Below are 16,547 nucleotides of genomic sequence, written 5' to 3' on the forward strand. Positions count from 1 at the left end.
CCTCTGCACTGAAGAGGGATGAAGAGCATGTTACAGCTTTTACCAACCATATGATCAACAATATGGCACACTCATTTGACCCTGAATCACCATCCAGAGGTGCTTAACAATGTTCTCTGGAATGCATGTAACATCAGATGTACAAAAGTCTACTCAAAATAGCAGATGTTGGTGAAGAACAACTGGAGAGATATGAGAGATTCTCTTAATGCTGATGGGACATGTAGCTTCTTCAGACCAGTCAAGAAATCTGACATGATCATTTGCTGACATGGCCAAGAAGACCAAATTTGTCTGTCGGGGAGGGACAATCACAGCAGCTCTCAGTCCAGAAATTGTTTTCTGTGGAGCCCTGTCCTTAGCAAGATGCAGAAATGATGTTTCAATGAGAACTGTTCTTAGTCATCCTGTAGGACCTGTGCCTATGTCCCTCTTTCATGGTGATGGAACAATGAGAAGAATAGACAAAGCTGTATTAGGGCATCAGCTGGAAGCTCAAGATGAAAGAATCCACGAGCTAAGAGCATGCAAGAAAGAAATCACAGTGTACATCAGAAATGCCATGGCTGTCGTACAAATGATGGCTGGAGACAAATTCCACACATTTGATTAATTGAGTCCTGCCGAGTCCTTGAGGCAGATCCTAAAAAGGTTTGACAAAGTTAATTTGTAATCGAAGTCTTTAACAGATATGACAACAGTAACTCTGTGAAAACTGCAGAAAGACCGCGCCGGACAGGATCTAAGATTGGATGCAAGAAATACCAGTTGATTGGTGGGTGCTCTGTGCCTCCATGGTAAAAGTTTCTCAACGTGGCATCCAGCAAGCAGTCACGTGTACAATTTCTCTGTGAATATATGGTTCAAAATGTACCTGAGAGTGTAGGAGCACACCCACACTCTCCTCCTTGCTGTAGGCTTTTTGCAAGGTGAAGTAACAAAGTCCATCACCAGTAAAGGTGTTGAAGAAGCCCAAGACTTGTACAGTACTGAAGAATAAGTGGACACAAGGTTGCTTCTGCATATGGTATGTGCCAATATGGCTTTTGAGTCTCTTGATGTCAAAGGAACCATAGTAATTAGATCACTTGAAGTTTTGGTTCTTGTTGTTCACTGCTTTCCAAAAATGATAATGTGTCGATTGAAATATGCACCATTACTAGCACAACAGACGTGTCATTTCATACCTGTGCACACAATTTGTTACACACCTCAGACCTGACTTCTGCAACATACTTTCTGCTGTACACTAATTAACAGGGTGTAACTCTGTGTCATCCCTGTTTGGTATTTGGGGGCGGGGGGAGTTTGTGTTTAATGTCATCAAAACAAAGGGAGCTTACCGCTTCAGAGATCTTGCCTGTTGGGGGAAGAGTGACACAAGCTGCAATTTTTGCAAGAAGGAAGTCTGTAATACTGCTGTATGATCAGAGTGAGAAAGAAAAGGAGACCCACAGAGACCTGAATTGCTTGTGCCTCAATCTAGCCAACAAAAAGGACAAGTCGCTGGTCAAACGCCGACCATATAAGGACAGTTTTGAAGAATATGTCAAAAGAGCACCATGGCAAACAACTATTTGGATGTCTTCACACATAGACAAACCAGATATTGGATTGCCATTGCAACATGGATGGAAAAATGTGGATGAAATACCATAGGTGCTGGAACTAAGAGTGCTGGAGGAAGGGGGCTGCTGCACCCCCTGGCTTGAAGTGGATTCCATTATATACAGGGTTTACAGTTTGGTTCAATGGCTCTCAGAAACCCCGCTATAAAAATTGTTCCAGCGCCACTGTGTACTACTTCCTACATTCTTCAAGGGCCGCAGGGCATCTGAGCTTCTGTAGGATTTTCTTTGTGCTTGTACCTGTAGGGGTCACTGCACAATCAACTGTGGTTGTAGTCAAGAGACTTCCGTGCATAGGACTGTGTATGTGCTAAGGCAATGAAGATTATGATAACCCATGCACTCTCAGCACGATGAACAAGATGATGATGATAATGACTAGAAATGTCACCATTTCTATTACATTTCAGTGATACCTGTACAAATTTATTATTATTTTTGTTTTACCTTTAGATTGTTGTTATGCTTTGAGGTCACAAAGAAATCCAAGTTTATGTTTTGAAATAATATAGTCATTAAACAGAAACAAATGGAAATATTTCAAAGTGGTCATTTTAATGTGGTGTCATTGTTTTATCTCCGTTTCTGTGGTAATTGCACCACTTGACAGCTTCACATCATACCTTGTCTTAAAGCAGACATAACATTTTCAAATGATGTATGAGGCACATATTACTCCTGGGGGAATTCTGTGCCAAAAAATTAAAAATTCTGTGCACAATATTTTAAAATTCTGCATTTTTTTAAATCAAAGTAATGCAATAAGGCTAGTTTCAATTATTTTAGTAATTTATTTAAACTACCATACAATGAATGGAGAATGGGCATGGGGAGCATTGGAGGAAATCATCAGATCCCCTCTGTCTAATAATAATGTAGCTAGTATTGACCCTTTACTTCGTTATTAGTCAACAAATATATGCAGCCATATACTCAGTGTTACATCATAGGCAATTGAAGAGCAAATGAGGGCTGGGGACTCAAACTCGCAATTTATACTGGCTACTGACCATTTCCCAAAAGGTCAGTAGGAAACAGTTCATGGAGCACATTTTGATAGGACGTTTTTTCAGTCCAAAAATTTAGACCAGTTCTAATCACTAAAACACCATACACACTTATAAGGCCATACTGTCCTTTACAATAAGACTCGTTTACACCACTCTGGCACCGTAAAGGAGACTTAAAAATTTTACACCTGTTTTATACTCCTGCGGGAATTCACTAAGAACAATGGGAACAATTCACTAAGTAGGCAGGCTGCTACATTCTGCTCTGCCTGAGGGGACAGCCTGCCCCACGCCTGTCTCTTCAGAAACACCCCAAAGCCCTGTCCCTCCATGCTGAACGTGCCGCAGTAGTGAGCAAGAGGGACAGAGTGTGTCTCTCACATGCACGACTGCTCAGCCCCCCCTCTACCCCTTGTGGTGATTTACATCTCCACCAGCTGCCCAAACCGCTCTTGCGGCTTTCTTTTGCTTCTCTGTCAGAAGTCATTTTTCTGAAGGGAATCAAAGAAATCTGCAGAGGCCATGAATTCTGCGCATGTGCAGTGACGTAGAATTCCACCAGGAGTAGCATATACGTAGAGAGGGTACATGAAGTTGACTTGTTGGTTGGTGTCTGCCTTTCACCTAATAACACATAGATGTGCATGGTCATAGTCACAGGGGAAACATTGCTTTCTAAGGGAGCTGAGGGTTCCTTTTGTGCTCAAATGAATCTAGTTACACTGCTGTCATAGAGAACAGTGCCATGCACAAAGATTGCAGGAGGCTGGGAGACAACCAGTTGGGATCTGCAGAATCCATCTGCTGTGAAAAATGGGCAAAATTACAGACTAGGGTAGGGTGGAAGGTCTGGTGACCACATTCAGCCTAGTCCCACATCACAGGGTTTTGTTTCAGTTTAGTAAATACAGATCTGGTATGGGTCAGTTTGCTGAACTGTGTGCCTCCTGTGTGCATCTGTCCAATCTCTAAAACTCTGTGTAACTATTAAAAATACAAGAGTCATTAACCCTTACTTCCAAACGACTCTGCTGCCCAAGGCCACTTCATCATATAGCCCCTTTTACTATCTCAACTCATTTAATATTTAAGATGATCCCCTCCTAAATATAATACCCTGAAATGAACTACCAAATTCCTTCAACTAGTCCCCTCCCTGCAAAGTCCAAAATAACAGATGAGTCTTGCTGTGTGCCCTGAAGGTCAACCAATTCAGGCTATGTCAGAGCAAGGGGGAAAGTGAGTTCCAGAGCTGTCTCCTGCTGTAGCTCTGTTAATCCCAGTTTTGCTAAAATAAAATTTGCTAGTCTATTCCCTGGTGATCTGGAGCCATTCTTTAGGCCTTCTGGCCTGTTTAATGGTGGGCCAGATTTGAGTTTAGCCCTAGAGCATAGCCTTGTCAATGAGGATCTGATGTGGTGTTTCAGCAAATGGAAGACTCATTTCTGCAGGCTCCATTAGAGATTAGCTGGACAGAGCCCCGGTTAGATAAAAATAGCAAGACAAATGGCCGCTGGTGACAGCCTGGTCCGATCACACGTCTGCTGGCTGGCATTTCAGCCTGCTGTCTTCGCAGCACCTGGTGGAATCTAGCTTCTTGCTAAGGGCAGAGTTTGGCAGTTCTCCTGGATGTGTTCCAGGATATATGTCAAGGCTGCTGCATTAAGTTTATTTTGCTCTGCAGGGAATTTAATTCATCTAGTGCCGACAGCTTTTTTGAAAGTTAAACTGATAAAGCCCACTGGGGCAGGGGACTGCAAACTAATGGGGCACAATTTAGAACCACCTTCTACTCCCGGTTTTTCTCACCTACACCCCTTTCCTTTCATTTGAAGTCTGTCAGCTTCATTGTACACTTGCCTTAAAGAGAGTGTGGAGGAAAATCTGACTCTTGCCCTTTTTGTTTCCACAGATGGTGTTACGATAACAGAGTAACCAAAGGTCATACACACCTAGGAGAGGCTCTCCCCCCGAGGGGTAGTTACATTGTGTTGGGCATGCTTACAGAATCGTGCAGCCATGGACCTGAAGGAGCAGTGTCAGGTAGGTTCGCCAGAAAGGAGATCACATCTTAAACATATTGATTCTAAAGTCCTGGTTGGTTTGCTTCTCTGTGACTTCGGTCTGCGTGTTTTGCATTAGTATGTGGAGTAATCTGTAGTTGTTGCTAAAGCTGGAAGATCTTTCTCTTGCATAGTCAAGGGAACATGTTTGCTTGTCCCTGATAACTAAGGTCCACCACTGGATAACCCAGAGATACCAGGAGGCTATCCAGTTTATACCAGCAGCCTCATATTTTCCGTCCTACGTGGTTGGCATGCAATATGAGTAGGGCTAATGATTTTCTGTGGAGTTAGTAGACCTGTTGAGAAGAGGACTATCAAGGAAATGATGTTCTCATCTCTTTGTCAGCTCATGGGTTGCATTCTGAGTTTAATGGGTGTTTACTCTTGTTTTGGGAGACTACCAGTGTGAGAAACCAGGCAGTGAGATGCAGAGCTTTTTGCTTCTAAGTCATCGGTTTGCACACAGCTCAGATTTAGCAGGGGCCAAAAGTTACTACCACTGACAGACTGAATGATTGTGTGAAATGAGTTGATTATCTCAGTCTGGTTTGTAGTGGGCAGAGGAACATAAGACTGGCCTTACTGGGTCAGACCAATGGTCCATCTAGTCCATGTCCTGTTTTCCAACAGTGCCAGTGACAGATGCTTCAGAGGGAGTGAACAGAACAGTCCTAGCTGCCAGCAGTCAGAAGTTTTATGTACATCCAGAGCATGGGAATGTGTCCTTGACTGTCTTGGCTAATAGCCATTGTTGGACCCATCCTCCAAGAACTTATCTAATTCTTTTTTGAACCTAGTTATACTTTTGGCCTTCACAACATCCCCTGGCAGTGAGTTCCACAGGTTTACTGTCCATTGTCTGAAGTGCTTCCTTTTGTTTGTTTTAAGCCTAATGCCTATTAATTTCTTCGGGTGACCTTTAGTTCTTGTGTTTATGAAGGGGTAAATAACATTTCTTTATTCACTTTCTCCACACCATTCATGATTTTATAGACCTCTATCATATCTCCCCTTAGTAGTCTCTTTTCTAAACTGAACTGTCCCAGTCTTATCAACCTCTCCTCATACGGAAATTCATATGTCTAATCACTTTTGTTGCCCTTCTCTGTACTTTTTCCAATTCTAATATATCTTTTTTGAGATGGGGAGACCAGAACTGCACTCAGTATTCAAGATGTGGGTGTACCATGGATTTATATTGTGGCATTATGATATTTTCTGTCTTATTATCTATCTCTTTCCTAATGGTTCCTAACATTCTGTTATCATTTTGTCTGCTGCTGCACACTGAGCAGATGTTTTCAGAAAACTATCCATGATAATTCCAAGATCTTTAAGTGGTAACAGCTAATTTAGACACCATCATTTTGCATGTATAGTTGGGATTATGTTTTCCAACGTGCATTACTTTGCATTGATCAACGTTTAATTTCTTTTGCCATTTTGTTGCCCACTCACCCAATTTTTGTGAGATCCTTTTGTAACTTTTTGCAGTCTGCATTGGAGTCCTATCTCAGTGGGCACCCTTGCTTGGGACTCTTTAGAAAAGTGTAGGGTGGAATGGGCCATAGAGATTGAACTCCCTTCTCAACTCTAGAAATAGTCCTCTCAAGACTAGGGTTAAGCATGCTAGTGGGACTGTGTAGGGGAAGCGTGTGCTGCTACTTATGCTATACCTGTCCTATTCTGAGGATAAATTGCGGTCTTCAGTCACCTGAGTACTTATCATGACGTCTTTTGTGAATGCTTAAATCACTGCAAACGTTTTTATAAAGCGGACCTGAGGCTGTGTAGAGAAGTTTTCCATTTAACTGAGTAACATTTTCCTGCTGCTCAGTTAGACTTGCCCTGTACGTGTGCTGTTTGGACAGTTCTGCCTTTCTCCAGGGCTAGCTGGGCAATATTATTTCTTCGTCTGCCCTTGTAAATGTCAGATTGACTAATATCTATGTGTGTTTTGTGTGTAACCAGCCTCTTGTTACCTAGTATGTTTCCAATCCTAAAGAAAGAGGGGAGAGAGAGGCCTCCGTGGTGGGTACGTGCAGCTGGGAGCTTTAAAGGGATATTTGCAGTGGTTCTTGGAAGATTATTTGCCTTATATGCACTGCTGCCTCCAAGATGATGATGCTAAGAAGAAAGAGAGAGCAGCAGACACTACTCGATTGGCCACTTTTTCTATGCATGAGTTTCAGTAGCCACCTGAGTATCAAATGTGTTTGTCACTTGAGAGAGTGAACAGGTACATGCCCTATTCTGGGGCCTGGTCTGGGTGAGAGATTGTGTTTGAGACCAAAGCTGGAGAAGATCATGCGTACTCTAGACCAGGAGTGGAGAGAAAAAATTCTTATGACTTTACCCTCTTTGCTCCTTCCTCTCACTTGCCACTCCCCAGTCATTGTAGCCTTTTCATTTCCAGATCACATTAACTACCTCCATTTTACTCTCCAGGCAACCCTTCCCCTTGTTGAGCATGTTCTGCAGTCTTTCCAGAACGCTGGCTGGCTTTTGCTTACTAGTGCAGATTACCTGTTAGATAATAGTTTGAGAGACAGACTTTCTCTACAAGAGAGATTCTCAAACTGTGGTCCACGAGCTCCATTCAGGTGGTCCTCGGATAGTTCCCTCTAAGGTGCGCGCCTGGGCCGCCGCACATGAGAGAACGAAAGGCCACCCACCTAATTAGTGGAGCCGCACAGGCATGGCTCCACTCATCAGGTGCCCGGACCCTGGAGAAGATGCACATGTAAGGTCAGGTGGTGGCCTTGGGGGGAATAGGGAGTATGTGGGAGGGGGCAGTGGGGTGAGAAGAGGGGGTGGGGAGAATTTGGGACGTGCAGGGCTGCAGCGGCCAGAGAAAGAGGCGACTTTCCCTAGCTCTAGGGCTGCTGCTGGGGAGAGACAACCCTCCTTCCCAGCCTCACTGCTGTGGTGGGGGAGAGACACCCCCCCGCCCCAGCTTAGGGGATGCCACGGAGAGGGAGAAACCCCCTTCCTTCCCAGGCCCACCTCGGGGGCTGCCGCGGCAGGGGGAGAGAGCACATCCATCGCATTAGAAAGGTAAGACCACTGATATTAAAATATTAGTTGTGTGATTTTATTTGTAGAACAAAAAAACCATTTATTATTATTAAGATTTTTTTTAAAAAGCACTTTTATCCAAAGCACTTTACAATAGTTAGCTAACGGTACAAACAACATTTGGAAAGATCATTAAGTGGTCCGCCGAGACCCTCAGCAATTTTCAAGTGGTCCATGAACAGAAAAGTTTGAGAACCACTGCTCTAGAACATTAACATAGACACAAGTTGCACAGGAAGTGGGAAGCATCCATCACTATTTGGCTTGAGATTGGTGTACCTTTTCTTAGCTGGTGTTGTGGTGTTACTTTATATGAGACCATGGGAAGCTGGGCTTGCCCCTGCCTGCACCTGTGACCTCCCCAATATATTTTGCGTGAGGACCTTGTTGAACTGTGTTGCTTTCAGTTTAAATTGCTAAGACTGTGGAGGTAATGTTACAATTAAAGTAATCATCTATTTGTTCTGTTGTTAATGGCACTCTGGACTGCTCTGGTATTGATCAGTTTAAGACAAGAAGCAATTATGTGCAGTTATGCCACAGCCTTTCAGACTACTCTCAGGCTTCAACACTAGCACTGCTATGGAACAGCTGAGCTCTAGAAGCCCACTTTGGGTGCTGCTGTCTGTGCAAATGAACACGCTGCGCTTCAGAATGTCCATATCTTGCTTTGACACAAGTGACGTTCTTCATAGTGCCACGGCTATTTGATGATTGGAAGTCAGGAGATTTACTTGAGTCTCTTGTCATTCAAACCTTATAATAGGTCACAGTAGTTTTTCAAGTGATTGCTCATATCAATTCCAATCAGGTGTGCGCGCGCTGCGTGCATGGCAGCCGGAAGGATTTTCCCCTAGCCGTACCCATCGGGTCAGTCCGGGTGCCCTCTGGGGTTGCGCCTTCATGGCGCTGAATATAGGGCCCTGCCGACCTGTCTCCACTTCAGTTACTACTTACCGCCTATGACAGTTAGCTGGAACGCTCATAGCTCTTGATTTGCCGTCTGAAACAGAAAGGGCTTTCCATGTTATCAGTAAAGGTTCACTTGGCCCCATTTCTGGATTCCATCCAGGTGTGGAGAGCTGGTCGGTCTTTGCCAACCACATGGTCAGTCGTTTCCTTAAAGGCCATGACAGGCTGTACCCTCATGTTCGACAGCCAGTCCCAGCCTGGGACCATAATCTGGTCCTTTCCAGACTAATGGGGCCACCTTTCGAACCACAGGTGACATATTCTCTGCTGTACCTCTCATATAAGGTGTCGTTTCTGGTACTAATAACGTCAGCCAGGAGGGTGTCTGAGCTCAAGGCCCTAACGTCTGAGCCTCCTTACACGGTGTTCTATAAGGACAAAGTTCAGCTCAGGCCACATCTGGGTTTTCTCACTAAGGTTGTCTCCCAGTTTCATGTTAACTAGGATATCTTCATTCCAGTTTTCTACCCTAAGCTGCACTCAAGCAACAGGGAGAAAAAACTTCATTTGTTGGACATTCGTCGGCATTAGCGTTCTATATCGAGCAAACGAAACTGTTCTGGAAGTCCGTTTAGCTGTTTATCGCAGTAGCAGACAGAATGAAAGGACTTCCAGTCTCCTCCCAAAGGATTTCATCATGGATCACATCCTTGCTACGATTTGGCGAAAGTACCGGCCCCTCCGCTGACAGCACACTCCACAAGGCATCCATGTTCCAAGGCATCCATGTTCCGATGCAAGAGATCTGCAGAGCCGCAACTTGGTCGTCTATACATACTTCTACCTCACATTATGCTATTACACAGCAGGCTAGAGATGATGCAGACTTAGGTAGGGCGGTGCTTCAGTCTGCGAACCTTTGAGCTCCAACCCTCCCTCCAAAATTTAGTAATCGCCTAATTGGAATTGACATGAGCAATCACTTGAAGAAACAAAAGGTAGGTAACTGTTTTTTCAACTGTTGTTCTTCGAGATGTGTTGCTCATGTCCATTCCAATATCACCTGCCTACCCCTCTGTCAGAGCAATCTGGCAAGAAGGAACTGAAGTGGCAGCAAGTTGGCAGAGCCCTATATTCAGTGCCATGAAGGTGCGACTGTGACACTCTGTACCTCGGGGGAACACCCTACACACTCATATTCATATTTACAAAATGATTATGTGGTATCCAATGCAAAGTTTGTCATGTTTGGTGTCTTTGGATGGCTCATGATGCACTGAGCGTGGTTGTTAAAGTGATGTTCTAGTAATTGTTACAGTAATGTTATAGTAAGGTTATAGGTAATAATTTCATCTATGTAGTTATGAGGCTGAAAATGTATCCTCATTGCTTAAAACAGTGATTCTCAAACTTTTGTACTGATGACCCCCTTCATGTAGCAAGCCTCTAAGTGTGACCCTCCCCCCTTATAAATTAAAAACACTTTTTTATATATTTAACACCATTATAAATGCTGGAGACAAAGTGGGGTTTGGGGTGGAGACTGACCACTCATGACCCCCCACATAATAACCTCACGACCCCTGAGGGGTTCACGACCCCCAGTTTGAGAACCCCTGGCTTAAAATAAGCCCAGGCAAAAACTCTCCAAGAGCAAAGAGACAGTTCACACCTCATCAGGGCAGGTATGGGACAAACCCAGCCCAGCCTCACAGGAACAAAGGGAGCTGGCCTAGGTAGCAACAAAAGAATCTGTTCTCTTGAGGGAGTCACCCCTTTCCTTGGTCAGTTTGGAACTGTAAATAGGTAATGCTCACCTGACTCTGACTGACTGGGGGTGGGTGGGAGGGTGGCATGCTCTCGCTCTCTCTCTCCTACCTACATCTACAGACACCACACCAAGCGACTGAAGCACTAATCAAAGGGGAGAGCCTGGCTGAAGAGCAACCAGCCAGCATGTGGTGAGAGGCATCTAAGTTTGTAAGGGCACTGAAACAATGAGGAGTCTGGTGGCACCTTAAAGACGAATAGATTTATTTGGGCATAAGCTTTCGTGGGTAAAAAACCCACTTCTTCAGATCCATGGAGTGAAAATTACAGATACAGGCATAAATATATATTGGCACAAGAAGAGAAGGGAGTTACCTTACAAGTGGAGCAGCTTACATGCCAGAGGCTGTGTGTGAACCACCCAGGAGTGGGGGTTCTCACAGCAGAGCAGGGTAAGGCTGGCTCCCAGAGTCAAGGATTGGAGTGACCTAGCAGATCACTGGTCCAGATAACACCAGATGGGAACGTCACAGCAACCTAAGGGGGCGCCCAATCTGACCTAAAGGGTACTGCTAGGGACAAACCTTCTGGTTGCCGTGCACGCCGCATGTGCACGCCTAATTGGAATGGTCATGAGCAACACATCTCGAAGAACAACAGTTACGAAAGGTAGGTAACCATTTTTTAGGTAAGCCCTTCCCTGCTACTGCCTCCAGAATGGACACCTGTCACTGCAGGAAATAGTTCTGCTCCTTTCACCACACCAAGCCAAGGAGCTTAAAGTTGTGAAAGAGCTCTATGTGGCTGCTAAAGTGCCAGGATTGATCAAAGGACTCCTAATTTCTCCCCAGGGTCTTTCATGCTCTTGGTTTCTACCCCTGACAGCATCCAGCTAGTCCAATGAGAGCTGAACAGGATTCTGGTGAAACCCTTGGTTGATCTGAGGAGTTTCTGTTGATTGATTCCCTTCAAGGGCTGAAAGTCTGTGCTACGTAGTAGTTCTTACTGGCCTAGAGAACAAGAAACCAGAATCTAGGACTGACCCTATCTTCTGCATGGTAACTTACCTTGTCCTTTCTTGTTGACGTCACTTGTGTTCGGGAGTATTGTCCGCAGCTGCTGATTCTATACCCCATCTTGTGTGGTGTGAACTTTTGCATCTCCATACTGCCCTGTCCTCTCTTTCTCCTGCCTGTGACATAGTTCATTGCCCAAGGTAGGACAAGCTTATCAAATTGCCAGGCCATGAGCAGAGCAAATGGTGGTGTAACGTATTTTTGAATGGCTGCTGCTTCTATTATTGCTGGAGTGCTCTCCACTGACAGATTTTCATCAGCATTAAGAGACCTTGCTTCACTGAAACGCTAGGTTGTTCTTCTGAGTTGTTAAAAATCCTCTCTTCCCCCTTTTAAAAGTACTGGTAATAGAAACTGGGATTTTAAAAAAACACCCTTATTTATATTTTCAATAGCAATTAAAATAAAAGAGACACTGCAGAGCAAGGCAGAGAGTAACCCAGGAGTGGTACCAAAAATCTCTTAAATCAAATGTGCAGTTTTCCCAGTCTGTCTCTCCCCTTTCTGCCTGACTTTTAGTTTTTGTTAATTTTTTATGCCTTTTTAAAGGTGAAAGCTAATGTTGGTGAAAGGTACCAGATTTTACCCTCCAAGATCTATAATGTGTGTACCAGCACAAAGAGCAAACTCTTCCCTACTTCCTCACTTCCCTGCCAATGTGCCTCAACCCTGACCGGGAGGGACTAGCTCTAGCGAGGAGGGGGGAGTTCAGTTTCCATCACTGTTCCTTGGCGTCTTCACATCAGAAATGGAACACTTGATGGCAGTTTCAGAAACTCTTGTGCTGTCAGGACCCTGACTGGGACTGCCTACTTATTTTTACACAAGTGGTTATGAAGAGCTGATCAATGGTAATGAGGTTAAGTTGCCGGTAATATGGTGTCGTGGTTGCCGGTAATATGGTCTCCTGGTTAGAGCAACAAACTGGGACTGAGGAGATCTGAGATCTCTTCCTGGCTCTGCTGCTGGCCTGCTAGCTGACCTTGGGGAAGTCACTGCACTTTTTTGTGCCTCAGTTTCCTCAGCTGTAAAATGGGATAATAATACGGACTTCCTTTGTAAAGCACTTTGAGATCTACTGAGGAAAAGTACTACAGTAGAACTTCAGAGTTAAGAACACCTTGGGAATGGAGGTTTTTCGTAACCCTAAAATGTTCTTTACTCTGAAAAAAACCTTGTGGTTCTTTCAAAATTTTACAATTGAACATTAACTTAACACAGCTTTGAAAATTTACTGTGCAGAAGAAAAATGCTGCTTTTAACCATCTTAATTTAAATGAAACAAGCACAGAAACAGTTTTCTTACCTTGCCAAATCTTTTTTAAACTTTCCTTTTTTTTTTTAGTAGTTTACATTTAACATAGTACTGTACTGTGTTTCCTTTTTTGGTGTGTCTCCTACTTCCTAATTGTGTAATTCTGGTTCCAAATGAGGTGTGTGGTTGACCAGTCAGTTTGTGTAACTGGTGTTCATAACTCTGAGGTTCTAGTGCAGTGTTTTTCAAAGTTTGGGTCGCGACCCAGGACTGGGTTGCAGCATGTAAGGCACTGGGTCGCCTTGCTCAGCAACCCAGCGGCTCTCGTCAGCACTGCTGACTGGGATGTTAAAAGACCCGTCGGCGGTGCTGCCCAGCTAAGGCAGGCTAGTGCCTACCTGTTCCGACACTGTGCTGTGCCCCGGAAGTGGCCAGCAGCAAGTCCGGCTTCCCGGCGAATGAGAGCTGTGGGGAGCGGAGGGGGACACTTGAACTTGAAAGTAAAAGTTACCTGTCCCCTGAGCCAGATCATTCCCCTTCCCATGTGGTATGTCCCATACCCCCTCTCTTTCTACTTTCTCTCCTCAAAGCAGCCTATATGGCTCCTGTCTGAGCACCTGTCTTGTATGTCCCTTATGTACTGGCCAGTGGTTATTGTCTTTGAATCCTCAGCTATACCTCTTCCCTTCCCTTCCCTGCTCTGCAGCTTCTCTAATACCTTGTCTTCTCCTCAAATCCATCTTTGTTCTACTGGCTTCTCTCTCTTGTGTCCCAAGTTGAATCTGCCTTTATTCCCTGTCCTCTACTCCAACCCCTAGTTTATCCTCAGATTTGTTTATTGCAGCTTCTGTTTCTTTGAAGATTCAGTCTGTCTTTCGAGGATAGATACACAACCAGATACAACTTGTGATGCCAACTGCTAACATCTTTGATGTCGATCCAATGAAAGAGGGATGCTTGTATATCATGGATGGTTGTTCTGTGTAGCATGCCATAGGATAGTGATCTCTAGAAAATATGGTTCAACAAGAATAATAGAATTAATTTATTATCTTGGGTTTGCTACTGAAGACTGGCATGTCGGAGCCAGGCTGAAACCAAGAAGAGTTGGAAAAAAGTTAGGACCTAAGCAAGTTAAAATAGTTTTTCTGACTCTGACATTTTAAGGTTCTGACTCAACACTAAGCATATATGTATTGTTCCTGAAGACTCCGCTGACGGTTCTAGCTGCAATGGTTTAGGGCTCCAAAAGTCTTCATGCAGAGTTTAAAGAAATCCTGTAGGCAGCATAATGCAACTCACTTCCCAAATTTTGTATTGGGTGTGAGTTTGGTGGGTGTATGAGAATTTCCCAATTCTGATCACCTGACCACTCCTTGCTTTTGTGGCATTCCAGTTACAGTAAGCAGCTGGGTTTAGCTGTTTACTTGCTAGGAACTGTGCTGAAAAGAGAATGGAAGAGAGAATTGTGTTGTTTAAGACACTTTATTCCTTTGAGCAGTTTAAGATGGTGTCGTCTAGGAAACAAAATGCCCTGGAGAAAGATACAGGGTGTCTCTTCTTGCACCCCCTCCACACACTCTCTCTCTCTTGTAATGACACTAGGTGCACTCTCAGCTTTCCTTCAACTTTGGCCGTACGTATTTATAAGGTTGCATACAAATATGTGGCTCAGTACAAGTGTAGAGAGAAGAGCCCTTAGAACTGGTGATACTATGTGATCATCTGGGTCTCTGCCTGTAGATTTGGTTCTTAACGTGGGACGCAGGGTCTCTGCACTTATGATTTTAAATGGAGGACTTTGCTGATGCTCATGACACTTTGGGGGTTCAACCCAGACCAGCAAGGGGTTGTGTGACTGTCTGCCGTGCAACCCTGGGTGCCTTAAATCAGGGGTCTCAAACTCAAATGGCCACGAGGACTAGTACATTGGCCCGAAGGCCACATCACTGACACCCACCCTCCCCGGTGCCCCAGCCCCGCCCCCACTCCACCCCTTCCATGAGGCCCTGCCCCTGCCCCGCCTCTTCCCACCCCTTCCCTGCCCCCATTGCAGCCTCTTCCCTGAAATCCCCACCCCAACTCTGCCCCCTCCCTGCCCCCAGGGGGTGCAGGAGGGGTGTGGGGTATGGTGGGGGCTCAGGGCAGGGAGCTGAAGTGTGGGAGATGTGTGGGGTGCAGGAGGGGGCTTAGGGCAGGGGGTTTGGCTGCAGGAGGGGTTTGGGGGGCAGGCTCCGGCCTAGCATGCACCGGGGACAGGGCAGGCTGCCTGCCTGCCCTGCCCTGCCCCTGCACTGCTCCGGGAAGCGGCTGGAACCTCGGGGGGGGGGGGGGGGGGGGACAGGGGTCTGTATGTTGCCCTTGTTTCCAGGCACCACCCCCCAGAGCTCCCATTGGCCGGGAATGGGGAACTGTGGCCAATGGGAGCTTTTGGGGAGGTACCTGGAGGAGCGGCCAGGGCAACACACACACCCCTTTTTCCCCCCCCTCCCCAGGTTCTGGCCACTTCCCGGAGCGGTGCGGGGGCAGAGCAGGCAATCAGGGAGCCTGCCCTCCCCCTGGTGCGCGCCGGGTCGGAGCTGCTCTACGTAAACGCTGGGGGGCCGCAGAAAATAACCCCGCGGGCCACATGTGTGAGATCCCTGCCTTAAATGCTATGCTGCTGTGGCACTGCTCTGATGCCAATAGCCAGCCTACAACCATGCAGGTCACACCCTGGCTTCCACCACAGTTACTTTATGCAGGGAGACCCCAACACTGCCCCGCCCTCATCCCATATGTCTGCCCTGCAATGTTCCAGCACTCTCCTGGAACACTCAGAGAAGCTACTAAATTTGCTGCTGCTTTGGAGAAACAGTAACCAGCAACTCATTAATTTAACCTGGGTTTGACAAACACTCTATTTTAATCAAAGCACTGAATTGTTTTATAATAAAAGTAAAACAAGTTTATTAAACAAAAAGTCACAGGTTTAAATGATACCAAGTATAAGGAATAAATATAGAAAGGGTTACAAGCAAACAATAATAAAAATATTCTTCTAAAACTAAAACTTAATTTCAGCAAATTACAATCTTTGCCTAAGCAGGTTTCTTACTATACTCCGTTCCCAGAGACTTCAATCCCCCACCCACTTGAGTGAAGGATCCAACGTTCTGTGATTTCAGGAGCTCTGGCCATTTTAGTCCCTCATTGATGGATAACTATGGTTCTCTCCCCTTTCTTTTTAGAGTCCAGTAAACATTTGAAAAGTAAGCCCAGACATAGCTTCTCTCTCCTGTTGGGGGGTAGACACCGTTATATCTTCCCAAAGTTCATTGACACTGCTTCAAGAGGCAGGAAGGCTTCCTGGGGGTGCAGTCTCCATCCCCCATCAAGATTAAGTAGTCATCTTTCCTTACTTGCTCTCTTGATGGCTTTATTTACCTTGCGTGTAAATGTGCTTTGGTCACACTTTGCCTAATTTACAACAGAGACACATTCACATTCAAGTAGGTGGAAACCACATTTCTTTGTCTGGAACATGTCCGGCTTGGGCATGGCTTGCCAAATACATTTTAAGAACACATTTGCAGCACATATCTATTAAGTCCTTTTTGGGTTTACCGTACATCCATCATGCAACAGTATTAATGATCAGTGAGTTATTCGTTTTCCAGTGATCTATTACATGACGAGAGTGTGCCAATGGCATTGGGGTGCTCTGTGGACCATGTACTGATTTAGGCATCTGGAGCTCGGAGAAAGAAGAA

The 16,547-nt window shown here is 45.2% G+C and overlaps 1 protein-coding gene across 3 annotated transcripts in view; it reads left to right on the forward strand.

The window, feature by feature from the left end:
* The window catches only part of TMEM94 (transmembrane protein 94), a 97,068-nt gene that overhangs the window by 17,927 nt on the left and 62,594 nt on the right, over positions 1-16,547 (forward strand). For 2 of the 3 annotated variants that reach the window (XM_048817500.2, XM_048817501.2), the window contains exon 2: positions 4,551-4,681. In XM_048817500.2, coding sequence (XP_048673457.1) covers positions 4,636-4,681 — 46 coding nt within the window. In that variant the 5' untranslated portion in view covers positions 4,551-4,635. Of the gene's footprint in view, positions 1-4,549; positions 4,682-16,547 lie in introns of those variants that run through there. The other variant, XM_048817502.2, reaches the window with a different exon arrangement.

The sequence above is a fragment of the Caretta caretta genome, chromosome 14, assembly GCF_965140235.1.
Source record: "Caretta caretta isolate rCarCar2 chromosome 14, rCarCar1.hap1, whole genome shotgun sequence".
Classification (NCBI taxonomy): domain Eukaryota; kingdom Metazoa; phylum Chordata; order Testudines; family Cheloniidae; genus Caretta; species Caretta caretta.